Source organism: Helianthus annuus, chromosome 11 (assembly GCF_002127325.2).
Source record: "Helianthus annuus cultivar XRQ/B chromosome 11, HanXRQr2.0-SUNRISE, whole genome shotgun sequence".
Taxonomy (NCBI): Eukaryota; Viridiplantae; Streptophyta; class Magnoliopsida; order Asterales; family Asteraceae; genus Helianthus; species Helianthus annuus.
The window spans coordinates 8,851,302-8,864,392 of NC_035443.2; the positions used below are offsets into that span (position 1 = coordinate 8,851,302).

The window sequence follows — 13,091 nt, forward strand, 5'->3', positions numbered from 1 at the left end:
TGAAATTTGTGCCTAGGGTTTCAATTTAGGGTTTGAAACTGATTGATTGGTTAAATTGGGGATTTTGGTGGAGAGTTGGGGAAATTGTCAAGAAATGGTTTCGATTGTTGTGGATTGTGGTGGGGGTGGCTGGTGAGGGTGGTGGGGCGGTTCATTCTTGCAGATTCTTGCAACAGGTGAGATGATGGTGGGAGGTTGGATGTGGTGAGAGAGACCCAGGTGAGTATTCGTGAGAGAGAGAGAGAGAAAGGTATAATAATAATAATAATAATAATAATAATAATAATAATAATAATAATAATAATAATAATAAATATTGGGTAAGATTACCAAAATACCCTCACCTATAAGGTCAAACTACCGTTGACTGTTAACAGGGGGTAAGGTTGCGACATAACAATGAACAGTGGGGGGTAAAATTGTAATTATTTCTTTAGAGGGGGTAGACATGCCAATGACCCCTAACCTCAGAGGGTAAAATTACAAGTTTATTCTCTGGCAAATATTGTTGTAATTTTTAGACCCCCCAAAAAACCCCTGTACCTTCTTCAAGAGAAGTTCGAAACCCTAACCATTGAAATTCTTCAATTTGGACTCCCGATCATAGACAGCGATGAATGTTTTAGAGATCATAGATAGCGACGACGAAGGCAACAATCGACCACAAGTTCAGAACAACACCTCCGATGACCGGAGATTAGAGAACCGGAGCTTCTGGAAAGCCGGAGCCTTTGATATCGGTCCAACAAAGTGGACTCCTTCACAAGGTTTCATTTATCATTCATGCATCCTTTATAATATTTATGTTCCACCAGTAACTATTCATATACACATACTACATTGATTGATTTGAACATAATTATAACTACTTCAAAATTCAAACTTTAACATTAGGGCTGCAAACGAACCGAAATAACACACGAACAAGTCCTTGTTCGTGTTCGTTTGTTAAGAAACATAAAATATTTTTTGTTTGTTAAGGAAATGAACTTGTTCGTGTTCGTTTATGTTTGTTTGTTAATATTAGGCAACGAACGAAAACGAACGTTGATGAACACAAATAAGCACAAACTACTGTTCATAAACACAAATGGAAACAAACGAACACTAACAAGCGTTCATGAACAAAATATATAGTACACTGGCACTTATTAAATATTTTAGTTGTTAGAATTTTGTAGTATTTAAATAAAATATTAAAACTAGAAACGCTAATGAACTATCGAACACAAACGAACACATTCACGAACATAAATGAACAAATGTGGCCTCTGTTCGTATTCGTTCATTTAACCAAACAAATGAAATTTCTTGTTCGTGTTCGTTTGTTTAATAAACGAACGAACACGAGCGAACTTCCCGCCGAACGGTTCACAAACTGTTCGCCGGACGTTTGGTTCGTTTGCAGCCATAATTAACATATTAGGACTGCCTTTTGCAATGTATTTAAAAAAAATTGGGAATGGAGGGAGCGTGGTTAGTGGTTACCGAGTGATGTTTTGGTTTATTGCAGGTGAATTAGAACATGCTCGAGTGCACCCGAAGTTTCTTCATTCGAATGCAACTTCACACAAATGGGCTTTTGGAGGTGTGACATGTTTTACTCTTCTTTTTTGAATTTGAAGAAATTAGGATTACGGTTTAGGACTTTTAGGATGATGGTACTGATTTGTTTTGTTTTGTTACTTGCTTTAGGAACTTAGTTTTATAGTTTATTTGGGCGGTATTTGCATGTTATCGCTTGCAAGTGTCTATTTTATATTTTTATGTGTCATCTATCTCTTTTATACGTTTTCAATTTTGATGTGCCATCTATATCCTTTATAATACGCTTTCACCGACTTCAAAATATTGTTTCTTTAGTAGCTATGTGTGTTAAGATGGATAAGACTCACATAGTTAAGATGGATAAGACTCGCATCGTTCTTATCCTTGAAAACCCGAGTTATTGACGGTTTAATGTTATTGATGTTATTGTCCAGAGTTATTACTCACAATGTGCTTATATCTTATTGCAGCAATTGCTGAACTTTTGGATAACGCTGTTGATGAGGTAACTATTAGTCTTTGACATCAGTAATTTTATTACTAGCTTTTGTGTAATAAACACATTAAATCATTATGGAATATTAGTGGTTGCATTTCCATTATATTATGTTTGTATCATAGTTATTAAAGGCGCTAAGCGCACTCAAGGCGCATAGGCCTCGCCTGGGGCCTAGGCGCAAAGCGCAAAAAAAGCGAGGGTCTGAGAAAAATTAAGCGCATAATGAAAAAAGTAAAAAATATATTATGTATTAGAAAAAGAATACTATTCTTCAAATAAAATAAACAAAATCTATTATATAAAACTGGATTAGGATCAAATACAAAGGATCCTAATAGTAAGAAGTGTAAGAAGGATTTATAGAGTGACAAGTGTCCAATAACCTAAAAAAACCCACTACACAAAAAAACCCACTACAAAAAAAAAAAAAACCTTAAACATCCACCACCACCAAAAACCTAAACCCCCACCCCCCCCCCCCACACACACACACATCACCACCCTAAAAAAAAAAAAAAAAAAAAAACTTTTTTTTTTTTTTTTTTGCCGAGGGGGTGGGGGTTTAGGTTTTTGGGTGGGGGTGGGTGTTTAGTTTTTTTTTAGATTTTTTTTTAGGTTTTTGTGGGGGGGGGGGGGGTTAGGTTTTTTTTTAGGTTTTTGGGGGGTGGGGGGGTTAGGTTTTTTGGGGGTTTATTTGTGAGGTATAGTTTTTTTTTTTTTTGCCGGGGGGGGGGGGGGGGGAGTGGTTTAGGTTTTTTGGTTGGGGGGGGGGGGGTTAGGTTTTTGGGTGGTGGTGGGGGGGGGGGTGGGGATGGGTGTTTAGGTTTTTGGTGGTGATGTAGTGGGTTTAGTTTTAGGTTATTAGACACTTGTCACTCTATAAATCCTTCTTACACTTCTTACAATTAGAAGACTTTGTAGAATAACTTGACCCATATAAAACTATATGTCATCTATTTAGAACCCAAAGTTCTAAAAATATTAGTGTATTAGTGTAGAAAAGTAGTTTTCCTTAGATAAAAGTAGAAATCTGGCTAGAATCTTGTCGGAATTTAGAGAATTTGGCCGGAAACTATCCGGAATCTAGGAATCTCGCCGGAATATGCGCTTGAACCATCACCTGGAGAATTAAAGCGCAAATTCCTCGACTTAATGCGCAAGTGCCTCGCCTCGCCTGAAAAATGGGCCTAGGCCCAAGAGGCGATGGCTTTTAACAACTATGGTTTTTATACAGGTGGATTGCAAGTTTATAAGTAGAACCACAAGCGTGAAATATTACATTCCTAATTGAGATATTTAGTATGTCATCTGACATCATTGTTGTCAACCTTGTGTAACAGATAAATAACGGGGCGACTTTTGTGAAGGTTGACAGAGTTTACAGCAAAAGAGATAACTCTCCCGCGTTACTTTTTCTCGGTACCATTCTTGACGCGTTTACGGTTTTATACTCACGGAATGATAGTTATAATGTTTGTAAAGGTTAAGTCAGTAACATGAAATACTGTTACAGATGATGGAGGTGGAATGGATCCAGACGGTATTCGGAAGTGCATGAGCTTGGGATACTCAACAAAGAAAACAAACAACACAATTGGGCAATGTAACTCCGTTTTGCTTCTAGAAGCTTCCACTGTTTGTTTCCTGTATAAAATATTTTGACCGTTGAAAGACGTGTATATTTTTCAGATGGGAATGGGTTCAAAACAAGCACAATGCGGTTAGGAGCCGATGTCATTGTTTTCAGCCGTGCAAATCGGAATGGGTATAGTTTTAATGTTGTTTGATTCTGTTTGTGAGTTTTGAATTGACGATTATGCCCTTAATGCTATTTGAAATTACGGTTTTGTAGACGGGCAACCCAAAGTGTGGGTCTTTTATCCTATACATTTCTACGAAGAACTGGACAGGATGACGTCATTGTCCCAATGGTATATCTAAACTCATATTTTTTAGAGTAAAATGCCATTTTCGTCCCGGAGGTTTGGCCAGTTTTGCGACTTTTGTTCAAAAGGTTTGTTTTTTCACATCTGGATCCAAAAGGTTTGAAATCTTGCCATTTTCATCTGGATTGTTAACTCTATCCATTTTCTCCGTTAAGTCGGGTATTTTCGTCTTTTTTTGCTAACTTAAATGGCAATTCTGTCTTTTTCACTTAATGTAAAAAGACTGATTACCCCTGAAAAAAAATAAACGCCCTTTAAGTTAACAAAAAAAAAAAACCGGAAATACCCCCCGACTTAACGGAGAAAAATGGATGGAGTTAACGAGCCGGATGATTTTGGCAAGATTTTAAACCTTTTGGATCCAGATGCGGATGGACGAAAGTCGCAAAACCGGCCAAACCTAAGGGACGGAAATGGCATTTTACTTTTTCTTAAATAACTGTATGTCTTTATTTTTATTCTTATGTTATTGTCTCATAAATTGGCAGATTGATTTTGATATCTCGAAGCACTGGGCAGAACCAATATTATACGGTACTCAAGAGGATTGGTCTACTAACTTAAAGACAATTCTCGAATGGTCCCCGTTTGCTACAAAAGACGAGCTAATTCAACAGGTTTGTTTACGTTAATACATTCTATACCGAGTCTTTTAATGACCTATAGTATATCAGCTTTCATTGCAAGGTTTTTTTTTTTTTTTTTTTTTCATTTTTCAGTTTGAAGATATCGGGTCACACGGGACAAAGATAATCATATTTAACTTATGGCTCAATGACGAAGGCATCTATGAATTAAACTTTGATGAAGATGAGGAGGTTATCATATTAAACTTTATGATAATAATATTATTATACCTAGGGCTGTAAACGAACCGAACGTTCAGCGAACAGTTCGTGAACCGTTCGACGGGAAGTTCGTTTATGTTCGTTCGATATGCTTAACGAACGAACACGAACAAAAAATTTCGTTCGATAAGCTTAACGAACGAACACAAACAAAGGTATCGTTCGTTCGACTGCGTTCGTGAACGTTCGGTAATATGTTCGTTCGTGTTCGGTTTTTTATGTTTATTTTTCTAAAAATTTTTACTGTTTTATTAATTTTTTACTTTCCCCATATGTATTATTTCTCTCTCTCTGTCTGGCCCTCTCCCTCTTTTGATATCACGCTTCATTCAGCTTATCTCTAATCGATTGAACCCAATATTATCCATCCCTTCAATCTTTAAATGGTTATATTTAACTATTTTCGTTGTGTACGATGTTTAAGATTAACGGTGCCTTTTTTAATTTTCAAAATTAAAGTTCATTTGTGTTCGTTTGCGTTCGTGGTTAGTGTTCACGAACTGTTCGCGAACAACCAAAATTCCTTGACGAATGAACACGAACACAAACTTCTGTTCGTCATGTGTTCGCGAACAGTTCACGAACATCCAAATTTCCTTAACGAACGAAAACGAACATAGCCTTGTTCGTGTTCGTTCGGTTCGTTATTTATACCGGTACTAAATATTTTTTTGCCTGTATAGGATATAAAATTGAGAGATGAATCTGCTCGTTTGACTAAATTGAGCAAGAGAACGGCGGATACGCACGCGCACATTTCCTACCGCCTTCTTCATTCGTTAAGGGTGATTATTTAAATCTTGAAACTGTTAAAACGTTATATTTGGTCGTTGGTATTTTTAATTTACCGTCATCATTGATATATAGTGTTTCTTTTTAGGCATATGCTTCTTTGTTGTACCTTAGAAAGTTCAACAACTTCAAAATCATCTTAAGAGGGAAACCTGTAGAGCAGTACGTTATAGCAGATGATTTGAAATTTCGAAAAGTGGCCATCTACAAGCCACACGTTTCTTCTGCCGGACAGGTAACACTGCACTATATGATATGTAAACTACATATCTATATGTATATGTGGAGTAAAATGCCATTTTCGTCCTTGTGGTTTGGCCAGTTTTGCGACATTCGTCCAAAGGTTTGTTTTTTCGCATCTGGATCCAAAAGGTTTGAAATCTTGCCATTTTCATCCAGCTCGTTAACTCCATCCATTTTTCTCTGTTAAGTCAGGGGTACTTCTGTCTGTTTTGTTAACCTAAATGGCTAAATGGCAATTCGGTCAAGTTAGCAAAAAAGACGAAAGTACCTTTGACTTAACGGAGAAAAATGGATGGAGTTAACGAGCCGGATGAAAATGGCAAAATTTCAAACCTTTAGGGTTCAAATGCGGAAAAAACAAACTTTTGGATGAATGTTGCAAACCTGGCCAAACCTCAGGGACGAAAATGGCATTTTACTCCTATATTTGTATTGATTTGTTTTTAGTAATCTATCTGATGTAGGCTGTTGCAGAGACAACCCTTGGATTTATCAAAGAAGCACCAGCTATCGGAATTACTGGATTCAACGTGTACCATAAAAACCGTCTAATTCGTGTATGCATTTCTATAACCGAGACTTTGATTTAATTAGGATGTTTCTAAGTTTATTAGTCTATATGTCGAATTGTTTCAGCCCTACTGGAAAGTAACCGGTGAGGGACATTCTAAAGGGTATGGCATTGTCGGAGTTCTCGAAGCAAATTTTATCGAACCGGCACACGACAAGCAAGATTTCGAAAGATCATCTGTGTTTTCAAGGCTGGAGATGAAGCTAAAACAGATGCAAATGGAATACTGGTTCGTTTTGTTAAACACCGTCACATTTTAGTAATTTAATTTTGACTTATTTCGGTAATTTATTGCCAATAACACAGGAAAGAACATTGCCACTTAATCGGGCACCAGCCCGATCCAACTTACTTGCGCAGATTGGAAAAGGCTTCTTCTGTACCGCTTCAAACCCAAGGTGAACCGCTTCATCACACCATTCCGGGTCGTGCGGTTGGCCCGAGACCCGATTTGAGCGGTTCACAGATTCATGGCAGAACAAATTACAACAATGACATGCCAATGGTTCGGCCTCCTCCTGGTTTTCAAACGGTGAGTCTTTCCTGCTTTTTTTTAACCGGGATGCTATTTTTGTCAGAAAGGGTAAAATCGTCTTTTTGTCGGCTCTGCAGTTAATATCGGTGAGATATCGGTGATATATCAGTCATATCGGTCCCTTAGTAAAATATCGGTGTCAAATATCGGTATCGATATTATCGGCGATATTGACCGATATTTGACCGATATAACCGATATATCACCGATATTTGACCGATATAACCGATATATCACCGATATTTGACCGATATAATCGATATATCACTGATATATCACTGAATTATTGGTGTTAAATTGCTATAGATATAAATTCTGCATTATATTAAAATTACCGATATCCCACCGATATCTCACCGAGAATCCGAGATAACCTATATTTCAAATATCGGTCCTTTACCGATATCCAATATTTTACCGCATTAACTGCATAGTTTGTCGGTGAAGTTGAGAACCTTACGTTACTTATCTTCTTTATGAAAATGGTCACAGGGTTTGGATCAAGAAGTGGCATGTGCCGGAGATGGATCTAGGGGTATTGATGAAATATGCGATGAAAACATCGAACTGTTCATGAGGTAAAAGTTACTATTTTGCCCCTTGTGTCTGACATAAGAAAGTTACCCTTTGTGCTTTTGTATATGACGTTTAAAAGAAACATTTCTTTTTAAAAAGTTTTGAAAAGAGTAATCTCGGTTGAAAACCGGGAGTTTTTATAAAATTATGTCTAGCATATGGATTTCGACTTAACCGATCATATCTGGGTTAACCATTTATCTTGTCGATTCTGTATGTTGCAGGTGCGAGCAGTATATGCAGAGGGAGACTGAGTTGAAATCTACGGTAGGTCAAAGTTTGTCATAGATTAATATTATGGTGATATGAATTCTTGAGGTTGCAAGATGTGCGGTTTTTGTGAGTAAGTTCTTTGAAATTTTTTATTTCAATTAGGTGTCTGATTTAGAGAAAGAAGTTGCGGACACCAAAAGAAAATGTGCTGAACTTTCTTCACGACTCGAGCTTTTAAGAAAGCAGAAGCTTGTAAGATGAGAAACATCCACGGCTCTCATCTACTTATGATCGATCGGGAAATTTGGTTAGCTAGTTTGCTTTCAAGTATGTTTCAGTTTTTATCCTTCTGTTGTGCCACTGAACTTAAAAGAACAGTTATTGTGTTAATGGTGGTCATTCAAGTTTACTCTTGATGCTTCTGATTGTTTTTAACTTAAAAATCACAAACAATATCACGCGATTTGTGCTCTGCTTGGATGGTCTATTTAACTAACAAACAGTGTTGTAAGAATCGCTTGGCGCTAGTCGGTCGGTGGGGTACCGACTAGCGATTAATCTGGATTAATAGGGATTAATCGGAATTAGTCGGATCGGGATTTCTATATGTAATTTTTAGTTATATATACACACACAAATTTTTATATATAGTTCTTTAAAGTGAACATTTTTAACCTCTCATTGACCCATTTTTTAAGTAGTTGACTGGATTTTATAAGGTTTGGTCGAAATTTGGCTGGGATCTGGCCAAAATTTGGCCAGAAATGGACCGCCATTGACTACCTGGCGATTAATCGATCTTTAATCGGTGAACCTCCGATTAGTGATTAATCGGAGACTAGTCGCGATATTTACAACACTGCTAACAAATGTTCGGGGTTCTATATGAGATGTCGCGATGATGATTGGTCTTGATCATGTTTAATGGCATGTAAATAAACTTGCTTTAAATCGGCTTTACATGAGCTTGGTGATAACAAAATTTGTTTACCGTCTGGTTTGACTGATTTTGATATGTATTCTAGATCGAATCAAACCATAGGGGTAGTCCGGACGATTCAGCTTTGGCTAGTTTAATTAGCTTAGTCTGTACTAAGAACTAAAGATGGAACCTAGATGGGTGGCAAAAATATGTATGCATGCTGAAATAAGAAAAACGGCGATGGAGACTCTAAACCATAAAGCCATAACAATGTTGTCAAGGTTATATGATCGACATCAACTATATTAACTTAGGAGCATCTAAATTTATGCAAAGACAACCCATTAGAACATCTCGGTGGTGCTGTATGATATCCCGCTTTCTAAGTCGTGAACAAGGCTGTAAACACCATGATCTGTTAGAAGGTCTATGGGGTCAAAGCACTGCGGACATGTGTCAACTAACTACGCTATATGCGAGGTGTCAAGCATGAACATATGGGTGTAATATCATGAATATAAGTTACATAGAGAGATACATATGTGTTTCTGTGAGAATGGTCAAAGTTCACTGTGATTTCTCATTTAGCATAGTATCCGTATATACAAGATTAATGAGCTAATTATGTGGAGAGATTAACTCTTTACAAAATTAGAAGATTGACAAAATAATATTTTGAAGTTTGAATATTTTTGTGTTGGCGTCCGTTACCCCCTTCGAGCGAAACAGGTAGTGGACGTGTCACGTGTGAGACTTTTTGTGAAGATATCGGCTACATGGAGCTTGGTTGGAATGTACTTTGTGCAAAGGTGACCCGCAGAGACCAATTCCCATAGGAAATGATAATCTATATCTATATGTTTAGCTCGTGTGTGTGAAACTGGGTTTTGGTTTAGAAATAATGCACTCATTCCAACAATTTGTTTAATCGATACAAATTGTGACCCCGATCTCGCAGATATTTCGATTCCAGCGTAGATCAGTCACCGGGGAAAAACGTGGCAAGTCCTGATCTAAAGATGTTGCTTGGAGAAGGTGGCAAAAGAGCGAAGCGAGGGTCTGAAGGAGGCAAGATGGACGAAGTGGAAGTTTGTTGTCACAAAGTAGGGTCGGACGACCCGGTGGAAGTGCATACAGTTCCCATAATAAATGAGTAAGCCAAATAACTACCGCCACGGTGTTGGCAGTAGCCCTATATTTGGATTCACAACTTGAACGAGATACGGTTGCTTGTTTCTTTGCGCTCCATGAGACCAAATATCCTCCAAGATAGATTGAATATCCACAAGTAGAACGTCTTGTTTCAATACACCGAGCCCAATCGACATCCGAGTAACCAAATAGTGTAGTTTCTTTTGGTTAATCAAAGGTTAATCCAAATGATAGAGTTCCTTTGACATAATGTAAATTCCGTTTGACTAGTTGGAAATGTGAATTTGTTGGGTTGTGGAGGAATTGTCTTGCTTGCTTTACGGCATAAGATAAGTCCGGACGGGTTATTGTGAGATATTGAAGAGCACCGACCAATGAGCAATAGAGAGAGGGGATCGTGAAATGGATACCCGTAGAGACAAAAGTGTCAGTTGTGGTAAGCGGAGTAGCAACCAGTTTGGAGTTAAGAAGTCCCACTTGAGATAGAATGTCATAGGCATACCAGGCTTGACTGAGAAAAAGACCTGAGGGGGTATGAGAAACTTCAAGTCCCAAGAAATAACTTAAGGTGCCTAGATTCTTAAGTTTGAATTCTTTGTGCAATCTGCTTGTGAACTCTTTGACAATGTGCATGTTTTTCATGTGAGAATTACATCATCAACATATACAAGTAAATAAACTAGAACCGCGTCCTTTTTGTAAACGAAGAGTGATGGGTCGACTCAACTGTCATTAAAACCAAGTTGCACAAGAAAAGCACTTGGTCATTGGAACCAAGCACAAGGTGCTTTTTTGAGTCCGTATAGAGCTCGTTTAAGCTTGCACACATGATTTGGAAATTTTGGGTTTGCAAATCCGAGCGGTTGTTCCATGTATACCGTTTGGGTAAGATGGCCATTGAGGAAGTTGTTATTAACATCTAGTTGGCGAAGCTCCCAATCGTAAATTGTGGCAAGACTTAAGACAACACGAATTGTGAATGTGGTGTGCCATCAATTATAGATGTTTTTAGTGCATAATACCATCTAATTCTAAGTAATTTTACGACTTTATAGTTGAATATACTACCTAAATGTTCCTATCTGACAAATGCAAGTTTCTAAGGTATTGGGATGAAAAGAAGTGGAAAACGAGCATAAACGAGGCAAAAATCCAAGATTCCAAGAAAATCAGCACACTGCCAGCTAGGCACGGCTATGCCAGGCTGTGGGCATGGCCGTGCACAACACCTAGGAGCACAAGTCAACAAGTCAACTCCAGAATGGTCAACGAAACTCCACGATGTGCGGAGGCACGACCATGCAACCCTAGGCACACCCGTGCTTTGCTAAAGACAAAACACGGAAGCTTCGAGATTCGACAAGAATGACACCTATCCAAGCCCTGTCAGGACACTTGTTCATGCACAGCCACACATACCCATGCACGCTCGTTCCTATAACTGAAATTTTAACCGAATGTACTAGGAAAGGACGAGAAGGACAACCAACTATCGAGGCCAAGTACTAAGCACGCGTGCCACCTCAGGCACGCCCGTGCTCCCTACACCCGACCAGCCTATAAATAGAGCCTCTTGGCTGTCCATTTTCACCATCCTAATTCACTCACTCTTCTTCCACTTTTCAGACACATACTCTCTGCTCTTGAGAGGTCATATAGGAGTTTGGGATCACTCCGAAGAAAACGCTTGTAATAGCTTAGTTTGTGAGAGAGAGGACTTGTAATCAATAACCTTCACTTAGTTGTTTGATCTTACACTTGATCCATCATGATCCTTCCTATCATCATTGCTTATCGGGAAGTTACTTTGGCCATTTCTGGCTGAACCCTTTGTGTTTCTTGGGCTGTAGATGAAGCTTTGTATGAATTAAATGCTTAACCTTTGGCAAAGTGGTGTGTTGTGTCTTTGATAATTCTTTCTATTCTTCTTTGTTAATGGGGCTTTTGATCGGTTTTTGTCTTTGATCTTGTGGGTATTCTTGATAACCTTGATTATTGAAGCTTATTAGTACACTCATGGTGTGTGATAACCCATATACTAATAAGGAAAATCCTATCTTGGAGAAGTGGTTGACCCGTTTGTGGAAACACATCTTGTGATCAACCCTCGTTTATCAAGGATATCATTGTTTGCCTGCACGGTCCATATGCTAGGCTTCAATGATAAGCCAAAGCTTGGTTATGCGACTCGTCTAACAAGGTCTATATGTTAGGCCTGTCACGGACAAAGAGTTGGTGAACCTATGTTAAAATACTATATGTCTTTATATATGTTTTATTATTATAATGCCTCTCGTTAAATAAAGATCAATCACCTCAACTAATCACAAGCGTCATTAGCAACCTATGGGGAACACTTTGATATACTCTTTAGAGGATCGCAAGCAATAGTGATTTGTAGAAGAAAGACGAGTAGTTTGATGTCTTTAACTCAAAATTAGGGATTGTTCCTTAAAAAAGAGTCATCTTGTAAGATTGAGCAATGAATTAACTTTAACCGGCTCTAATTCTAATTTAACCTCAAAGTCATAATTTGTAAAGCTAATGAAAACTCGTCGGTAATCTTAGGTAAGAGCCAGGCTTTTGAGTTAATTAATCACATTACTTGCTGGTAAGCTAACTATAGTTCATCTCAAATGGAGTCGAAAACCCAAAGCAATACTCTTTCTGCTCTTGATATTCTCTACTAATTCTCTATTACTTGCTTTTATTTTATGTTTTTTAATATAAATTAACAAACATGCAAAAAATAATTATTCAACTAGTTGGTAATTTAAAGTTGAGTAGCAAAAGTCATATCCTTTGGATTCGATACTTGGTGTTGGAACTAAAAAGACTACCGCTACGGTACATCGTTAAAGAGTCATTCAACTAGTTGGTAATTTAAAGTTGAGTAGCAAAAGTCATATCCTTTGGGTTCGATACTTGGTGTTGGAACTAAAAAGACTACCGCATACGGTACACCACATGGTGTTGGAACTAGAGTTTTTTTTTTTGTTCTAGGCGCCACTCATGGCTTATCACTCTTTCTCTCTCTCTCTCTCTTCTCTTCAATGGCCAACCCCAACCCAATATCACCATCACCATCATACAACACCACCATATAACCGCCGGATCAGTCCCAACACCGTGCCACCATCGAAGTTTTCCTATCCTTTCTCTCTCCATTCTCACTTATACCCCTTCTTTACCAAACTTTACGTCTGCAACAACTCCGGCCGGAATTCCGACCAAACCTCATTGTTC

The 13,091-nt window shown here is 38.1% G+C and overlaps 1 protein-coding gene across 1 annotated transcript; it reads left to right on the forward strand.

The window, feature by feature from the left end:
- The first annotated feature begins 524 nt into the window (after positions 1 to 524).
- On the forward strand, positions 525 to 8,191 carry LOC110889469 (protein MICRORCHIDIA 2). Its single transcript, XM_022137003.2, has 17 exons — positions 525 to 767; positions 1,514 to 1,588; positions 2,019 to 2,053; positions 3,388 to 3,466; positions 3,561 to 3,650; positions 3,737 to 3,812; positions 3,900 to 3,978; positions 4,482 to 4,610; positions 4,713 to 4,811; positions 5,525 to 5,626; positions 5,722 to 5,868; positions 6,341 to 6,433; positions 6,513 to 6,676; positions 6,754 to 6,979; positions 7,475 to 7,560; positions 7,783 to 7,825; positions 7,934 to 8,191. Exons 1-17 carry the CDS (start codon positions 614 to 616, stop codon positions 8,030 to 8,032), a joined length of 1,776 nt encoding a protein of 591 aa, XP_021992695.1. The 5' UTR covers positions 525 to 613; the 3' UTR covers positions 8,033 to 8,191.
- Positions 8,192 to 13,091: the final 4,900 nt, after the last annotated feature.